At 50.1% G+C, this 19,218-nt stretch overlaps 1 protein-coding gene across 1 annotated transcript in view; it reads right to left on the bottom strand.

Moving 5' to 3' along the window:
- Positions 1-19,218, bottom strand: part of ALDH4A1 (aldehyde dehydrogenase 4 family member A1) — a 28,431-nt gene that overhangs the window by 2,244 nt on the left and 6,969 nt on the right. Inside the window, exons 5-14 of the mRNA XM_053401009.1 lie at positions 18,922-19,077; positions 17,477-17,626; positions 15,513-15,587; positions 13,831-14,018; positions 12,359-12,432; positions 10,705-10,901; positions 8,728-8,772; positions 2,542-2,694; positions 949-1,070; positions 383-501 (exon numbers count right to left, since the gene is read on the bottom strand). Of these exons, the coding sequence (XP_053256984.1) occupies positions 383-501; positions 949-1,070; positions 2,542-2,694; positions 8,728-8,772; positions 10,705-10,901; positions 12,359-12,432; positions 13,831-14,018; positions 15,513-15,587; positions 17,477-17,626; positions 18,922-19,077 (1,279 nt within the window). The remainder of the gene's footprint in view (positions 1-382; positions 502-948; positions 1,071-2,541; positions 2,695-8,727; positions 8,773-10,704; positions 10,902-12,358; positions 12,433-13,830; positions 14,019-15,512; positions 15,588-17,476; positions 17,627-18,921; positions 19,078-19,218) is intronic.

Raw genomic sequence — 19,218 nt, forward strand, 5'->3', positions numbered from 1 at the left:
CCTGGGCGGCTTCCAACAGAATATTAAAATACAATAACCTATTAAACATTAAAAGCTTCCCTAAACAGGGCTGCCTTCAGATGTCTTCTAAAAGTATGGTAGTTGTTCTTCTCTTCGACATCTGGTGGGAGGGCGTTCCACAGGGCGGGTGCCACTACCGAGAAGGCCCTCTGCCTGGTTCCCTGTAACTTGGCTTCTCGCAGCGAGGGAACCGCCAGAAGGCCCCCAGTGCTGGACCTCAGTGCCTGGGCAGAACAGTGGAGGTGGAGACGCTCCTTCAGGTATACTGGGCTGAGGCCGTTTAGGGCTTTAAAGGTGACTAAAACAGAGGAGAAAGGCAGAACCCAGTGCAAAACCCCACCCAACTTTCGCTCTCGCACACCTGAGGCCCGGGATCCGCCGAACGGCTGCTGCGCCACGACGGAGCCAGTTGACTTGTCGTTGATGTAGAAGTTGCCGGCTGCGTTCCTCAGGACCTTTGACGCTTCGTCAATGACGGCTCTGTAAGAGACATAGAAATGGGGGGGGGGGGAGGAAATCATGTTAAGACAGCACGAGGCCACACCTGCGCGACAGGTCACACAGACAACCCAGAAGACCAGGGATGGAATCACTGGATGTGCCGGGGGGGGGGGGGCAGTCAGTGCCTCTCTCAGCCTAACCTACCTCGCAAGGTCACTGTGGGGATGAAATGAGCACGGACAGAACCATGCACACCACTGAGCTCTTCGGAGGGGAAAAGGTGGGGTACCAACCCAATGAAATAATAAGGAACAATAATAAAAGTGGATCCTTGTCTTGGAAAGATGGCCCAGAATCAAAACCCATACCTATATAAAATTAGTTCCTCCTTTCTTGACTTGCTCGCACCACCTGATTTGTACTATGCTGGCAAATGTGGTCAGGATGAGACCCTGGGGGGGTGGGGGGGTGGACTCCAGTGCTTACTTATCTTGGGCAAACACTGCCCCCGTGAGGCCATACGGAGAAGTGTTGTCAATCAGCTGAAGGACGTCTTTGTACTGACTCTCCGGGTAAACATATACCGTCAGGATGGGCCCGAAAATTTCCTGAATGGGGGGGGAGGAGATAGGGAGCAAAAGATAAGAGACAAGAGATTCATCTCTGAGAACAGCATTGGTGTGAGTGTCTAAGCCTCTGCAGTTCTTCAGGATCTGTCCCAAACCTTCCAACATTCAGCTTAGATAACACCTAGAGTCGAACTTAGCTGGATGCCACATAAGGGGTCTACTCTGAGTAGGACCCCAACTCCCAGCGTTGTCCCAGACCACTGGCCAAGCCTGGCTAAAGCTGATGGGAGCTGGAGCCCCAACAACACAAAGAGAGTTGCAAATTCCCATCCCTGAACCAGGCTGTCACTTTGCCTTTACTGCCCATAGATGCCTCCATCGCTTGCCTTCACTGCCCCCCGGCTACCTCCATCACATCATATAGTGCAGAGATGGGCAATCTATTGATCTCTGGATGCTGCTGGACTACAGCTCCCATCATCCCTGACCATTGCCCCTACTGGATGAAGCTGATGGGACCTGGAGTCCAACGACCTCTGGTTTTTCCCTGGAGTAGAATGTGAGATCCAACATAAAATGTTGCTGCCTCCAGTCTTAACAGATCAAAGGTTTTTTCCTTTCTAAGGTAAAGGGACCCCTGTCTGTTAGGTCCAGTCGTGGCCGATTCTGGGGTTGCGGCGCTCATCTCGCTTTACTGGCCGAGGGAGCCAGCGTAAAGCTTCCGGGTCATGTGGCCAGCATGACTAAGCCGCTTCTGGCGAACCAGAGCAGCGCACGGAAACACCGTTTACCTTCCCGCTGGAGCGGTACCTATTTATCTACTTGCACTGGCGTGCTTTCGAACTGCTAGGTTGCCAGGAGCAGGGACCGAGCAACGGGAGCTCACCCCGTTGCAGGGATTCGAACCGCCAACCTTCTGATCAGCAAGCCCTAGGCTCTGTGGTTTAACCCACAGCACCACCCGCGTCCCTTTTCCTTTCTAGAGTAGGGTAAATGCCTTCATCCATGGTACCCACCTTGGAAGCTGTGTTGGGGGGGGACACACAAATACTGTTGGCAATTTTTGCTTTAGCAGCCAGCTGGATCAGGCCCATGCCTCATCTAGTCCAGCATCCTGTTCTCTCAGTGGCCAGCCTGATGAAACCCACAAGCAAGACCCGAACCCAATCCCCAATAATAATAATTTATTATTTATACCCCGCCCACGTGGCTGGGTCTCCCCAGCCACCCTGGGCGGCTTCCAACAAAGTATTAAAATACAATCCCTTCTTGCAATTTCCAGCAACTAGTATTCAGGAATATTGCTGCTGCTGACTGTGGAGGCAGAGCACAGCCATTCAAACCCACCCACCCAAAATTTGTCCAATCCCCTTTCAAAGCCACCCAAGTTGGATCTTGTGACTTCCTAGCCACACCATAGCTTTCCGGCTTCACACAAAATGTGTGTGTGAGCCACGGAGGACGGTCAACGTTCCCCTGGGAAGAAACGCTGCCCCCTTCGAAGACTCACCTCTTGCATGATGGGGTCTTTCGGGTCCTTCGTCTCAATAATGCACGGCTGGACGAAATACCCAACCTTATCATCGCACCCGCCTCCAGCCAGGATGCTGAGGTTCGACGATGTCTTGGCGTGGCCGAGCCACTTCTTGATGCGCTCAAAAGACTGGAAGAGAAGAAGGACATAAGAGCATGAAGAGAACCTTCCGGATCAGGCCAATGACCCATCAAGTCCACCATCCTGTTCTCACGGTGGCAGAAGAGGAAACCAGCAAGCAGGATCTGGTCACAAGAGCCCTCTTCCCCTTCAGAGAGCTAGTGTGGTGTAGTGGTTAAGAGCGATAGAGTCGTAATCTGGTGAACTGAGTTCGATTCCCTGCTCTTCCACATGCAGCTGCTGGGTGACCTTGGGCCAGTCACACTTCTTTGAAGTCTCTCAGCCCCACTCACCTCACAGAGTGTTTGTTGTGGGGGAGGAAGGGAAAGGAGAATGTTAGCCGCTTTGAGACCCCTTCGGGTAGTGATAAAGCGGGATATCAAATCCAAACTCTTCAAACTCTTCCCACTGTTTCCAGAAACTAGCATTCAGAAGCATGGCTGCCTGTGGCTAGCAGCCATCGATAGTCTCCTCCTCCTCCATGAATCTGTCCAATCATCTTTTAAAGCCACACAAGCTGGTGGCCATCACTGCCTCCTGTGGCAGGGAGTTCCGTAGTTTAACGATGTGCTGCATAAAGAAGTTCTTTTATCTGTTCTGAATAACCATTTCCTTGGTTCATCTTCATCGAATGCCTAGCAAGTTCTAGTGTTATTTTGAGAGGGAGAAAAAAACCTTTCTCCGTTCTACCCATAAATTTATAAGCTTCTATAAGGTCGCCTCTTACTCAACATTTCTCTAAACCAGTGTTTCTCAAACTTGGGTCTCAAGCTGTTTGTTTTGGACTACAACTCCCATCATCCCTAGTTAGCAGGACCAGCAGTCATGGATGATGGGACTTGTACTCCAAAAACAGCCGGGGACCCAAGTTTGGGAAAACACTGCTCTAAACCAAAAAGTCCCAAAGACTGCAACATTCCTTCATAGGGGAGTCGCTCCACCACCAGCACCCCCCCTTTGATTAGTTTGCTTGTCCTTTTCTGAATCTTTTCCAACTCTATAATATCCCTTTTGAAGGGAGGCAACCAGAACGACACACAGTATTCCAGATGCAGTCGCACCACGGGTTTGTATAATGGCATTATGGCACGGGCAGTTTCCATCCCCGCCCTACAAAATTTGGGTGCGACCACCGGAATGGAGGGTTTGTGAAGGAAGGCCCAAGTCCTGCACCCACCCAGATCGCATTCACACAACCGCCTGCAATTGGGTGATCGGTACAAGCACCCCGACAGCACTCTACTGTGTCGACTTCAGAGTTGTTCTCCGCTGAAAATCGAGCATCACCAAGGAGGTTAACATTACTTAGACTCCACAAGGCATTACTAGCATATACAGTGGTACCTCGGGTTACATACGCTTCAGGTTACAGACGCTTCAGGTTACACACTCCGCTAACCCAGAAATAGTACCTCTTCAGGATAAGAACAGAAATCGGGCTCCGGCTGCGCGGAAGCAGCAGGAGACCCCATTAGCTAAAGTGGTGCTTCAGGTTAAGAACAGTTTCAGGTTAAGAACGGACCTCCAGAACGAATTAAGTACTTAACCTGAGGTACCACTGTAAAGCCCTTAATAGCTTGGGACCAGTTTGCTTACAGGGTCACCTTAATAAACACCCCCACGACTGCTAAATTCTGCAAAACTGCCACTGTTACAGATGCCTGCAGTACACCATGCAAAAGATCTTTTTCATGAAGGCGGCACCTACACTTTGGAACTCCCGGCCTTTTGAAGTCCAGAACGTGCCAAAACTCACAGTGCCCTTTTCGGCGCCCACCAGAAACTTTTTTTTTTGCCTATCCACGCATTCTTCGGCTGACTGCCAGTTTTAATTCTTTCGGAAGTTTTCGGATACTCGCCGATTTCATCATTTTGTTTGTTTCCGTAAAGCGCTCAGAGGTTACTTAGTGGTACCTCTGGTTGAGAACTTAATTCGTTCTGGAGGTCCGTTCTTAACCTGAAACTGTTCTTAACCTGAGGTACCACTTTAGCTAATGGGGCCTCCCGCTGCTGTTGTGCCTCTGCCGTGCATTTTCTGTTCTCATCCTGAGGTAAAGTTCTTAACCCGAGGCGCTACTTCCGGGTTAGCAGAGTCTGTAACCTGAAGCGTCTGTAACCTGAAGCATCTGTAACCCGAGGTACCACTGTACAGTAGTACCTTGGGCTACATACGCTTCAGGTTACAGACGCTTCAGGTTACAGACTCCGCTAACCCAGAAATAGTACCTCGGGTTAAGAACTTTGCTTCAGGATGAGAACAGAAATCGTGCTCCGGCGGCGTGGCGGCAGCGGGAGGCCCCATTAGCTAAAGTGGTGCTTCAGGTTAAGAACAGTTTCAGGTTAAGAACGGACATCCAGAATGAATTAAGTACTTAACCCGAGATACCACTGTAATGCCCTCAAGCGGTGGCTCCACTCCCTTGGCCAAGGTGGGCTGGCTCATCTGGGGGGGGGGTTGAGCTAGATGGAAGGGACGGTGGCCGCCCCTGACCTTCTTAGGAGGGCCAAGCAAAGGAAAGAAGAGGAGGATTCTGGGAAACGAGAAACTTGCCCCAAAGATAGATCCCCGTGGTCAGTGGCGCCTCTTCCCAACCCCTTTGGGTGTGACGAGAGATTAGCCCGATTCAACAGGAGAAGCAAAGGACTTCAAAGGGAAAGTCTTCGGCTACGGGAAGGGGGAAATGTGCCTAGACGGAGCGAAGCAGGGGAACGTGAGGGCGGGGAGCGAAGAGGAGGAGGAGGAGGCGATGGCAGCGGTGGGGTTATCATTATTGACAGATGCCTGCTCCTAAGCTGTGAAAATACGTCTTTAAAGAAAGCATTTGCCGGCTCAGCCGTAATCTCAGCAGGGATTCGCTCAGCAGAAAAGGCAGGAATGGAGGAAGCTCAGCTCCTGGGAGGTGGAGATAGCAGAGCGAGGGGGGGCGAGGAAGGAACCGAGGTGTGGGTAACGCCACGCAGGACCCAGAGACTGGGGAGGGGGGTGGGACAGGGAGCCATGGAAAGCGGGACAGGGAAGGGCAGGTGGCTGTGGGCTCGCTGGCTGTGGGTCCAAGAAGGATGGGCAGGCCAGATCTATATCCCTAGGTGGAAGGAGGAAACGGGTTTGCTAATTTGGGCCTTTTTTGGTTCCCACCATTTTCGCCCGAGGAGCTCAAGGCAACTGACATCGTTCTCCTCCTCTAATCCCCACAACAAACCTGCGAGGTAGTTTAGGCTGCCCCAAGGCCACCAAACGAGTTTCATGGCCAAGTGGGGTGTGGGTGAATTCGAACCCTTCGTCTCTGGGGTCCTAGCCCAACGCCATAACCACTACATCACACTGCCTGCAGTGCAAGTGATGCACTCCGGAGTTTCATTGAGGAATATCCTGAGAGACGTTTTCCACCAAGTTTTCCAGGACTAAGCAGCAACCTGCACTGCAGAAGGGCAAAAATCTGCCATAGCCATGAACGTCTTTTGAACCCCTGTCTGGACAGGGATAGACTAACTTCTGTAGTCTATGCTCTGGTAATCTCTAGGTTGTTGTTGTTGCTTAGTCGTTTAGTCATGTCCGACTCTTCGTGACCCCATGGACTAGAGCACGCCAGGCACTCCTGTCTTCCACTGCCTCCCGCAGTTTGGTCAAACTCATGCTGGTAGCTTCGAGAACACTATCCAACCATCGTCCCCTTCTCCTTGTGCCCTCCATCTTTCCCAACATCAGGGTCTTTTCCAGGGAGTTTTCTCTTCTCATGAGGTGGCCAAAGTATTGGAGCCTCAGCTTCACGATCTGTCCTTCCAGTGAGCACTCAGGGCTGATTTCCTTCAGAATGGATAGGTTTGATCTTCTTGCAGTCCATGGGACTCTCAAGAGTCTCCTCCAGACCATAATCCAAAAACATCAATTCTTCAGCGATCAGCCTTCTTTATGGTCCAGCTCTCACTTCCATACATCACTACTGGGAAAACCATAGCTTTAACTATATGGACCTTTGTTGGCAAGGTGATGTCTCTGCTTTTTGTCTAGGTTTGTCATTGCTTTTCTCCCAAGAAGCAGGCATCTTTTAATTTCATCATTGCCCCTTCATGGATCACTGCCTTGCCGTGGCGAAGGAGCTTGAATAACTCAGAGAAGCTATGAGCTATGCCGTGCAGGGCCACCCAAGATGGGCAGGTCATGGTGGAGAGTTTTGACCAAACATGATCCACCTGGAGCAGGAACCGGCAAGCCACTCCAGTATCCCTGCCAAGAAAACTCCATGGACAAAGACCTCTAGGTTAGATTACTGCAATTGCATTATACATAGGGTGGCCTCTGAGGGTGGTTTTGAGGCTTCAAGCTGGTCCAGAATTTGGCGGCCAGGTTGCTCACCAGAGCAAGACGGCGTGAGCATATTGCACTGATCCTGGCCTGGCTGCGCTGCTTGCCAATTTGTTTCCGGGCCCAATTCGAAGTGCTGCTTTTGATGTATAAAGCCTTAAACGGCTCAGGACAGCAATACCTCAAGGAGAGACTCTCCCCATAAAAGCGACCTGGACCCTGGACCCTTCTTCACGTGCCTCTTCTGTGAGAAGTCTGGAGGGTGGCAACACAAGAACGGGGCCTTTTCTGCAGTGGCTCCCCGTAGAGGCTCGCCTGGCACCTTCATTATACACCTCTAGGCACCAGGCAAAAACATTCCTCTTCAACCAGGCCTTTCACCTCTATCTGTGGCTTCTGAGAAGAGGGTGAGACGCATTTCCCCATCCCCACCTTGATTTTAATGCATCTATGTTGCAGGGGTGTAGTTGTAAGTTGCTCTGGGTTGCCTTGGGCAAGATAAAGCAACTAGCCAAATTAATTAGTGAATAAATGGGGGTCTCAGGCCCAGGGGCTGATTTGAGGTCCTCGAAGCCTCTTTGTCCAGCCCCTAGGACTCTCATCAGGCCACACCCCCTCCTCTGAGGCCACACCCCTCACTGCCCAAGCTTTGCACCCCACTAGAGTGTTTTAGCCTGGCTGGGAAGTGCTTCCCTTGAACTCTGAAAATGCCTCTTCCTTCTTTGGATGGGGGCATAGAGAAGGACATGTGACTGTTTTATTAAAGTACCCAGTGCCGGATTTACGTATAAGCTAAACGAGCTATAGCTTAGGGCCCCACTCTCTTGGGGGGGCCCCAAAAAAATTTAAAGGGGGGGGGACTGGATGTACATTTCCAAAATATAAGATATAAAATAAAATAAAATAAAACCTACATACAGCAACAGTTCTGTAGGTCCATAAATTACCATATAGCATATATTCAACACAAAAAAGCGACAATTTGTTGTTGACAGCAGGACGTTAAAAGGCCCCATTACCTTCAGTAGCTTAGGGCTTCATCAAACCTAAATCCGGCCCTGAAAGAACCCTATTGCACAAAGGCAAAATTTACCTTTATTGCCCCTCCCACTTTTGCCTCTGCTCCCACCCACCATGACACGTGGCCCCCAAAAGCCTGCCTAGAAGGGAATGTGGCCCTCGGTCTGCAAAAGGCTGGGCAAGCAGTGGCCAAAGGATAAGGAGTGTGCACATGTGTTGTTGTTGTTGCTGCTAAATTTGTTGCATCCCAATCTTTCTCAAAAAAAGCCCTGGGGTGGCGGCTACCAGCAGCTAACACACAAAACGGATTTTACAGAAACCATAATCTAGAATCTGGTATGATGCTCAAAATAACCAAGAATCCCAGCTTGGCCATACAATTCTCCATTAGTGATGGCGGTTGGCACCCACTGGGCCCAGTAGGGCAGAAGGCAGGGAGCCAAACAGCAGGTGGCGCTAGAGCAAAAGACAGGGAGAGCAACAGACTGGTCTGGTTGCAATACAAAAGCCAGGCAGGGAATCACTAGCTTAGGACAGAGTCTACTGGGCCAATGAGATCAACGCTACAGCGTCCCGAAAGTCTGCAAGGATAAATGAACAAAACCAGCGTAGGGGGCAGTCAGAGGTGCACAGGAACAGAATTTCCATAGAGAAATCCTGATTTCACCGCACAGAATTACTGGAGCAACCGAAAAAAAGATACCAATGAAGCCCGTTACCTTGTGGTCGATGACAGCAGAGAAGAACGTCTCAAAATCTGTCGGCTGGGGAGAAAAGAAAATGAGGAAGAAAAAAGTGAGATGCCACTTGGTTTCTGTTCTGCCCATCTCCCACCAAAGCGAGGGCTGCGCTCATGTCTTACGTTGAAGGTACTGTGATACCATTTTAACACTGCTTTGGCTTCCTCTGAAGGATTCTGGGAACTGTAGTTTGTTAAAGGTGCTGAGGGTGGTCTGAAATCCCTCTTCCCCTCCCGAGTTATTCCTTGGGAAGAGGGATTGATTGCTAAACTGCTTTGGAAATTGTAGCTCTGGGAGGGGAATGGGGGAACTGCCTAACAAATCTCAGCAGCCTTAACAAACTACAGTTCCCAGAATCCTTTGGAGGAAGCCATGAATGTTTAAAGTGACATGATAATGCTTCAAATTTTCAGCGCAGATGGGGGCTTTTGTTGCGATCAGCGCTGTTTCCGTCACACTACAGTTCCGAGTCCCACTAAAAACTATTAATCTCGCTATCTGCAATGGCCGAAACTAATGTAATTAATTGCCAAATGAAGTTCAGTGTCTTTAGGTACAGAAGCTGCTATCATCAATGCTTTCCCCAAAGAATTCAGGGAGCTGTAGTCTGTTATGGGTGCTGAGAGTTCTTCTTCCCCACACAGAGCTACAGTTCCCAGCACTCTGTGAATGTTCTCAATGAAGACACGAATCACAGAGCACGAGATTTGGATGGGGAAGGGATCTAGCTTCAACCCTCGCCATCTATGGCTGGAAGGGGAGCCACCACATGTTTTGGGGACCCCTCCTGTTTTGCAATATTGTGCTCTGACGTTGTGATCCGCCCTGCAGCCTTGACCCAGGCCAATGGCCCAAGTAGCCCAGCTCCCCCAAAGGGGAAACCTGCAAGTGGGATCTAGGAGCAAGGGCCCTCTCTCTCCTCCTGTGTTTTCCAGAAACTGGGACTCGGAAGCATCTTGGCCTCTGACTGTGGAGCCAGAGAACTGCCACCATGGCTAGTAAGGTAAAGGTAAAGGGAGCCCTGACCATTAGGTCCAGTTGTGGCCGATTCTGGGGTTGCGGCGCTCATCTCGCTTTATTGGCCGAGGGAGCCGGCGTACAGCTTCCGGGTCATGTGGCCAGCATGACTAAGCCGCTTCTGGCGAACCAGAGCAGCGCACGGAAATGCCGTTTACCTTCCCACCAGAGTGGTACCTATTTATCTACTTGCACTTTGACGTGCTTTTGAACTGCTAGGTTGGCAGGAGCAGGGACTGAGTAATGGGAGCTCACCCCATCATGGGGATTCAAACCACCGACCTTCTGATCGGCAAGCCCTAGGCTCTGTGGTTTAACCCACAGCGCCACCCGCGTCCCACCACCATGGCTAGTAGCCATCAATAGCTCTCTGAAGAAAAAAGGGGGTGGCGGCAAAAGGCAGTGGTTTGGTTTTTTTTAATTAGTCTGTTCCGTGCAACCAACCCATGCCTGTGTAGGCAACGAGTTAATTTCTAATTGCCAGAGAGAGAGAGAGAGAGAGAGAGAGAGAGAGAGTACAGTGGTACCTCGGCTTAAGTACTTAATTCGTTCCGGAGGTCCGTTCTTAACCTGAAACTGTTCTTAACCTGAAGCAGCACTTTAGCACAATTTCTGTTCTCATCCTGAAGCAAAGTACTTAACCCGAGGTACTATTTCTGGGTTAGCGGAGTCTGTAACCTGAAGCATATGTAACCTGAAGCGTATGTAACCCGAGGTACCACTGTACTAAGGACGAAGGAGAGAGTTCTGTAGGGAAAGGGGGTGTCAGGCATTGCGGGGAGGGGGCAGGGATGGTCCCGAAAGCGGGGAGGGGGAAAGCAGGGGATAAAGAGGTGCCTTCAATGGGAATTAACAGCCAGCCAAGTGCAGCCTCTAATCCCATCAGCCACCCGCTGAGCCGCAAAGCCCCTTCAGCGGGAGAGGAGTCTTCCCACTCACATCGCCCACTTTGATCTTCCGGTGCTCTTCCAGGAGCGCGGCTTTGATGCGGGGCCACAGAGAGTCGGGGGCATAGAGGCGGGAGCAGGCCGAGCACTTCTGCCCACCGTACTCGAAGGCCGAGCGCAGGGTCCCGCTCACCACGCTGGGCACGTCCGCCGAGGAGTGGACAAAGTGGAAGTTCTTGCCGCCGCACTCTGCGCAGAGGGAGAGAGAGAAGGGAGACTTTGGCACGGGAGTTGAGCGGCAGCATGGCGGCGACTTCCGTGCATCGAGAGAACGTCGGAAGAGCCCTGCGGCTGGATCAGGACCCTGGCCCAGCTTCCTCTTCTCAGAGTGGCCAACTCTCCTGCAGCTTCTGGGAGCCGAAATCCTCTCTCTCTCTCACACACACACACACACCCCAATCAAACACTGAATTGCTGCTTGTTTTTTATATAATTTATGTTGCGGTCGTGACGCTCTGCTATGTTATTACTGTATGCAAAACCGCTTTGCTGCTCAGGTGAGTGAAAAGCAGCACTGAAATACAGTCGTACCTTGGAAGTCGAACAGAATCCGTTCTGAAAGTCCGTTCGGCTTCCAAAATGTTCAGAAACCAAAGCGTGGTTTCCGATTGGCTGCAGGAAGCTCCTGCAGCCAATCGAAAGCCCCGCTGGATGTTCGGCTTCCAAAAATAGTTCACAAACCGGGAGCCAAAACGTTCAAGAACTAAGCTGTTCGAAAACCAAGGTACAGTCATACCTCGGGTTACAGACGCTTCAGGTTGCGTTTTTTTGGGTTACAGGCTGCCGAAACCCAGGAGTACCGGAACGGGTGACTTCCGGGTTTCGGCGGTCACGCATGTGCAGAAGCGCTAAATCGCACTTTGCGCATGCGCAGAAGCGCCGAATCACAACCCGTGTGTGTGCAGACGCGCCACTGCCGGTTGCGAACGTGCATCCCGCATGGATCACGTTTGCAACCCGAGCATCCATTGTACAGTTGTATAATGAATGAATGAAACATGGCAGAAGGCAACTCAGAGTCTCCGGGCAAACCATCACCTGAATTTCAGCCTTTCAATCCACATGCCTCCCGGAGGTATATAAGAAGACCCCAGCTGGATCAAGCCATCTAGCTCAGCATCCTGTACTCACAGCGGCCAAACAGATGCCTATTACAGGAAGCCCACAAGCAAAGCTCAAGCACAAGGGTGCTCTCTCCTAAGAGCCTTGAGGGGTGGGGAGAGTTGCTGTTCTGCTCAGGTCCTGCAGCAGGGAGTTCCAAAGGTTCTCTGCACATCGCACAGCGCAGATCAGTTTATTTCCATCCTTCCTGAGCAGTTCATGCATTCACTGAGTGACTAACAACCACAATGGCTACAGCTGGAGGCAGCTATGCTTCTGAATAGCAGTTGCTAAACGTGGCAGGATGGGGAGAGGGCTCTGGGGCTCAGCTCCTGCTTGGCCTCAGGATCTGAGGCATCAGCTTGGGCACTGTGAGGACAGGATTCTGGGCAAGATGAGCCATGTGCCCTGATCTAGCAGGCTGTTGGTATGCTCTTAGCTCCTTGGGGGAAAGGAGTAATAACAGCAACTCATGCAAGGAACAACTGAAGTCTTTCCAGCCTCTGTGGAGAACTGGGGCAGCATCACCCACATCAGACTCTTACCCCCAGCAAGCCGTGGGAAGGTGCGGTACCGATCCAGGTTCTCGGAGACCTGCTTCCAGAGGCGTTTGAAGGTTCTGGAAAGGAGGGGAGGAAAAGAAGAAGAAGAAGAGTTTGGAAAGGAGTCTCAAAGCAGCTAACATTCTCCTTTCCCTTCCTCCCCCACAACAAACACTCTGTGAGGTGAGTGAGGCTGAGAGACTTCAGAGAAGTGTGACTGGCCCAAGGTCACCCAGCAGCTGCAGGTGGAGGAGCGGAGACACGAACCCGGTTCCCCAGATTACGAATCTACCGCTCTTAACCACTACACCACACTGGCTCTCATGATGCAGAATTTCAGAACTCAGGCTCTTCCGATGTTCATATGAACAGTGATGTTACACACACACACATAATCTCTGTTTCGATCTGTCAAGCCTGCCCCTAAACATATTGTATGTGATCCTGGGTTCAATCTCTAGGGGGTTGGACTAGATGTCCCTGTGGAGTCCCTTCCATCTCTAACAATTCTACAATTCTCGGGGCACCAAATTCTCTGTTTGCCACCAGCCAGCTGCTTAATTTCTGGCAGAGGCTGCATCAGCAGATTCTCATTCTCCCTCCCATTACAATTTGCTGTTTTCTGGGGCGAGTGGGAGTTGCCATTTCCACCCCTCTCTCCTGCAATCTCTGGCTCTCCGAAGACTGCGAGGCTATTAAAAGTGCCAGCCTCCTCTAAACCTCTGAACGAGCGCCACGCTCGGATGCGCCCCTGCTCCTTAAAAGGTGGGGAGCTCATAAATTAGCGCTGGAGTGTGGGACTCCTGGTGTGACAGCATTAGCATTTTTATTGTTTTGAAAAGCAAGAGTTTGGTCACACTTGAAATCAAAAAGAAAAAAAAAGAGGGGGGAGAGTGAGAGAACGAAATGAAGTACTTCTGGCTTTGCCTCTCCTGCACTCTGCCACGGACAGGAAGTGTCAACCTATAAACAGGAAGTTGAGCAACCTGTAAACACACCTTCCAAGAAGTATCAGCCAATAAACAGGAAGTTGAGAAACTTGCAAATACAACTTCCAGGAAGTGTCAGTGTGTAAGCAGGAAGCTGTTTACACATAAACAACTCTTCCAGGAAGTGGTACCTATAAACAGGAAGTCAAGCATGCTGCAAATTCATCTTGCAGGAAGTATCAGTCTATAAACAGGAAGCTGAGAAACTTGCAAATACAACTTCCAGGAAGTATCAGTGTGTAAACAGGAAGTTGAGCATCCCGGTAAACAACTCTTCCAGGAAGTGGCAGCCTATAAATAGGAAGCTGAGCTGCCCACAAATATGACCTCCAGGAAGTGGAAGATTGTAAACAGGAAGCTGAGCATCCCGTAAACAGGACTTCCAGGAAGTGGCAGCCTATGAACAGGAAATAGAACAACCTGTAAATAGAACTTCAAATCGGTGGCAGCCTACAAACAGAAGGTCTCCCACCCCTCCTAACTCACGGTACACTGCCGGTGAAGTTGAGCCCACAAAAGTGCTCCGAGGCGGTCACTGTATCGCCAAAAACGGGGCCGTCGGCCGGGACGAACTGGATGATGTTGGGCGGGAGCCCCGCTTCCAAAAGGATCTTGTAGACGGCATAGCTGGACAGCATGGCTGTGTCGCTAGGTTTCCAGAGGACGACGTTCCCCTGGAAGGGGAGAAAGCAAATCAGGTTTGTCACAGAATCATAGAATTGTAGAGCTGGAAGGGATTCTAGTCCACCCGGCTGCAATGCAACTGGTATTTAGTTAGGACAGTTAAATGGAACCTCCAAGTTCAGGGGCAGTGTACCTGAGAATGCCAGCTACTTTGCAGAAACAAGGGCAGAGGGCTGTGGCCTTTGTGCCCTGATTATGGGCTTCCCAGAGGCGTCTGATCAGCTGGTGTGGGAAGCAGGAGGCTGGCTTGACTTTGGGCCTTTGCATGTTCTTAAATAGCCACAGTGGTATGGAATGGAGCCTTCGTGTGCGGGGGCAGTCTATCTCCAAAATGCCAGTCGCTCGGAGACAAGTAGCAGGAGAGACAAGAATAGGTGGTCTCACTCAGCAGGCTGAACACTGAGCAGGAAGCTGCCTTATCAGACCAATTGGCACATAAAGCTCAGTATTGTCTACACTGACTGGCAGCTTCACAAAGAGGACATATCAAGCCTACCTGGAGATGGGATAAACCCTGCAGCTACAAAAGACTTTCCCAGGTTGAGCCTCACCTCAAAAAGGGCACTGTAAAGTTTCAAAAGGTTCAGAACAGGGCAAAGCGATCGAGAGGGTGGAGAGACTCACCTGTGACGAAAGGTTGCAGCATTTGGGACTTTTAAATTTAGAGCAGGGTTTCCCAAACTTGGGTCTCCAGCTGTTTTTGGACTACAACTCCCATCATCCATGTCTAGCAGGACCAGTGGTCATGGATGATGGGAATTGTAGTCCAAAAACAGCTGGAGACCCAAGTCTGGGAAACTCTGGCTTTGAGAAAAAGCAAGGAAGAGGGGCCATGATAGAAGTTTACAAATTTGGGTGTGACACGGAGAAAGGGGAGAGAGAAAATATTTTCTCCCTCTCTCATAACACTAGAACTCCTCCAACGAAGCCGAACGTTGGAAGATTTGAGACAGATAAAAGAAATAACTTCTTCATGTAGCGTATAAACTATGGAACTGCCTGCCACTGGAGGCAGTGATGGCTACCAACCTCTCTGGTTGCGGAAAACTACAGGAGGGGAGAAGGCCCTTGTGCTTGAGAGACTAGTTGGGACAGTGGCCTGATTATTCCTAAATTCTTACGTTCTTGAATTTGAGAGATTGGATAGGTGCTTTTGTCCCTACCCCACTCTCCTCCCCATCTCAGGATTGCCTAGCAAACTTCGAGGAAGTTTCCTAGTTTAAAAAAAAGACCTTTTTTAAAAAAATGTCCAGAGGATGGCGAGGGGAGGGAGGGTGATGTTTAAGAACCGGAACGCTTTCCCCATGAGATGCTCAGCAGGCAACAGGAGGGACCCCCTCTGGTGTTCAAAAAGCACAGGGCCGGGTGTAGAAATACGTGCTGCACGGAGGGGGGAGGGGAGAGAAACACTTCTCCCCAAAACTCCCCCTGCCACTGGCTGGTGGGGGGAGGACGAAACACCAGCCCCCCCCCCGATTACTCACCATCAAAGCGGGAGCTCCTGCCAGGTTCCCTCCGATGGCGGTGAAGTTGAAGGGGGAGACAGCAGCAACGAAACCCTGCAGGAGTAGGGAAAAAAGGATGAATTAGGACCGTGGAATAAGCAGCCACGGAAGAGTTTCTCGGGGGGAGCGGGAGGAGCGAGCAAGCGAGCGAATGAGCCCGCAAAAGCGTCTGTAGCATCTGCTTTTTTTAAATATGCACAGGGCTGCAGCTCCCTGAGAAACTTTGCTTTCATTAAAAGAAAAACACACAACCCTGCAAAGCTTCTAGCCCTCATTGTGCACAGGCGAGCTTGAAACCATGCAGAAGTCACACACCTGCTCACCTCTAAACCTTGGTTTATTACCCCTTAAGGCTCCCAAACTATTTGAATTCCTTAACTTCTTCGGCTCATAGATATGCCTTTGTAAAGGCAAGATTCAACACCTTCCCATCGAACGTGCTGAGAAATAGATTCTCCAATGGACAGATATCGCTCTTATGTGATTGTAATTGTGGGGCACCGGAATCGTTGCATCACATAATTTTTGATTGTGCATTACACTCATCGGCCAGGAGCAAGTTTCTTGCTCAATATCTAAAGGGAATTGCCGATGATACGAATGAAGCCAAACTGAGATATCTATTAAATGATGATGACCCCCTAAGATCACTCATGGTTGCCAGATTCTTGATCAGCGTTCTATCCCTAAAGAAGAGAAACGGACTCCTGTGCGGCTCGGATAATCCCTCTAAACTATGATCTATGTTTTAGGATATAATTAGGTGATATCACCATTGATGTCTCCTACTAATTTATGAGTAGAGGGCGATGTTTATGTTACAAATTTATTGTAATGTATGATGTTGGTCTTTTGTTTTTGTTTTGCTTTGGTTCTTGTCTGTTTTTTGTAAGTTTTGGCGGTTTTAAATTTGGTGGTTTAAGTACATTATGTTGGTATGGGAAACTGTCGTGTGATGGGCCAATGGCCGTAATAAAGTTCAATACAATACAATAAATACATGCAGAAGTCAGAAAAGGTGGGTGGGCAGGACTAATAAGATGGTCAGAAGTTGGGGGGGGGGGGCGAATGCCATTTAGGAAAGCGCTTTATTATTATTATTATTATTTATTATTATTATTTATACCCCACCCATCTGGCTGGGTTTTCCCAGCTACTCTGGGCGGCTTCCAACAAAACACTAAAATACAGTGGTCTGTTAAACATTAAACGCTTCCCTAAACAGGGCTGCTTTCAGATGTCTTCTAAAAGTCTGGTAGTTGTTCTTCTCTTTGACATCTGGTGGGAGGGCGTTCCACAGGGCAGGTGCCACTACCGAGAAGGCCCTCTGCCTGGTTCCCTGTAACCTGGCTTCTCACAGCGAGGGAACCGCCAGAAGGACCTTGGCGCTGGATCTCAGTGTCCAGGCAGAACGATGGGGGTGGAGACGCTCCTTCAGGTATACTGGGCTGAGGCCATTTAGGGCTTTAAAGGTCAGCACCAACACTTTGAATTGTGCTCGGAAACGTACTGGGAGCCAGTGATCTTTCAGGACCGGTGTTATGTGGTCTCAGCAGCCACTCCCAGTCACCAGTCTAGCTGCCGCTTTCTGGATTAGTTGCAGTTTCCGGGTCACCTTCAAAGGTAGCCCCACGTAGAGTGCATAGCAGTAGTCCAAGCGGGAGATAACTAGATCATGCACCACTCTAGCGAGACAGTCTGCGGGCAGGTAGGGTCTCAGCCGGCGTACCAGGTGGAGCTGGTAAACAGCTGCCCTGGACACAGAACTGACCTGCGCCTGCATGGATTGTTGTCTTTATGATCATAGAATTACAGAGTTGGAAGGAACCATCAAGGATTTCCTGGTCCAAATCTCCCCCCCCCCCCGCAGTCACAATGGTCTCTATCCTGACTGTCGCATACAGGGTACCCCACCCCAGGGGGGAACAACCTTTGTGCCCTACCTCCAGCCCCCGATAGATCATGCTGTTGGTACTGGGGGGAACGCTGAGCGGCTGCTGTTCCTCCAGCTCCACGGCGTATTTGGCATTGAAACGGAAGAAGTCGATGAGCTCCGCAGCCGCGTCAATCTCCGCCTGAATGACGGTCTTTGCCTGGTTTAAACAAACAAAACTTTCCAAAGTTGCCATTCTTCCAAGTTCATGTTCGGTCCCTTATCCACACGGGCCTCTGCTTCCCTTCCCTTAACGCAGAGCTACCACATAATACTTGTTCAGCGTTCATAAAAAAAAATAATGAGCAGAACAATGAAATTATTACTTTAAGAGAAAAGTTAAAATCAAACATTTGAAACACTGGAAAAAAATAACAAAAATCAACAAGGTGTTGAAAATCGGTTCAAAACCCTCGCAAGCATTCCACGTGCCTGGATCGGCTTTGCCTAATCAAAAACATTTTCAGCAGAAAGTGTATGGTGAAGATGCTTGCCCGGTGTCAAGAGGCAGGGAGTTCCAAAGTCTAGGTGCTAAAAGATTGGGTTTCTTTTCTTTTGCAATCATACAATCCAAGGACTGTAGAGTTGGAAGGGCCTGCCAAGGGTCAACCCCCTGCAATCAAGCAGTACAGTGGTACCTCGGGTTAAGTACTTAATTCGTTCCGGAGGTCCGTTCTTAACCTGAAACTGTTCTTAACCTGAAGCACCCCTTTAGCTAATGGGGCCTCCTGCTGCCGCCGCACCACCAGAGCACGATTTCTGGTTGGCAGGAGCAGGGACCGAGCAACAGGAGCTCACCCCGTCGCAGAGATTCAAACCAACGACCTTCTGATTGGCAAGTCCTAGGCTCTGTGGTTTAACACACAGCGCCACCCGCGTCCCGCCACCATGGCTAGTAGCCATCAAAAGCTTTCTGAAGAAAAAGCGGGGGGTGGCAAAAGGCAGTGGTTTGTTGTTTTTTAATTAGTCTGTTCTGTGCGATCAACCCTTTCCTATGTAGGAAACAAGTTAATTTCTAATTGCCAGAGAGAGAGAGAGAGAGAGAGAGAATGTACAGTGGTACCTCAAGTTAAGTACTTAATTCATTCCGGAGGTCCGTTCTTAACCTGAAACTGTTCTTAACCTGAAGCACCCCTTTAGCTAATGGGGCCTCCTGCTGCCGCCGCGCTACTGGGGAACAATTTCTGTTCTCATCCTGAAGCAAAGTACTTAACCCAAGGTACTATTTCTGGATTAGCGGAGTCTGTAACCTGAAGCGTCTGTAACCCGAGGTACCACTGTATATAAAATTTTAGTAAAAATAAATAAATAAATGATATTGCTTCTTCTTTCGGATTTTTGTTTCTATCTCAACACAGCCCGCGGGAAGGCAGAGGAGGGTCCCAACCACAGAAGCATCTCCCATAAACCCTTGCACAGCCTGCTGGGATTTTAGACCCGTGACACACCACACACCTGTCCCACCATGGTCTTGGCCAAGATTTCCGCCCTCCTGGGACTGCTCAGCAGGTCAGCCGCTTTGAAAAATATCTCTGCACGGTCCTGGACAGGCCGCAGGTCCCATTCTCTTCGGGCGGCCACAGCGGCGTTGATGGCCTTGTTCAGCAAGTCCTGGTTGGGAGGGAAGATAAAAGGGGAGGTTTATAAGAATTACATGCAGTTTGGAGAGAACAGAAAGAGAGAATAACTCCCTCGGCTGTGCGATGCACACAGCACCAGGGGCACTCCCTGCCACAGGACAGCAGCATTCAT

The sequence above is a fragment of the Podarcis raffonei genome, chromosome 8 (assembly GCF_027172205.1).
Source record: "Podarcis raffonei isolate rPodRaf1 chromosome 8, rPodRaf1.pri, whole genome shotgun sequence".
Classification (NCBI taxonomy): Eukaryota; Metazoa; Chordata; class Lepidosauria; order Squamata; family Lacertidae; genus Podarcis; species Podarcis raffonei.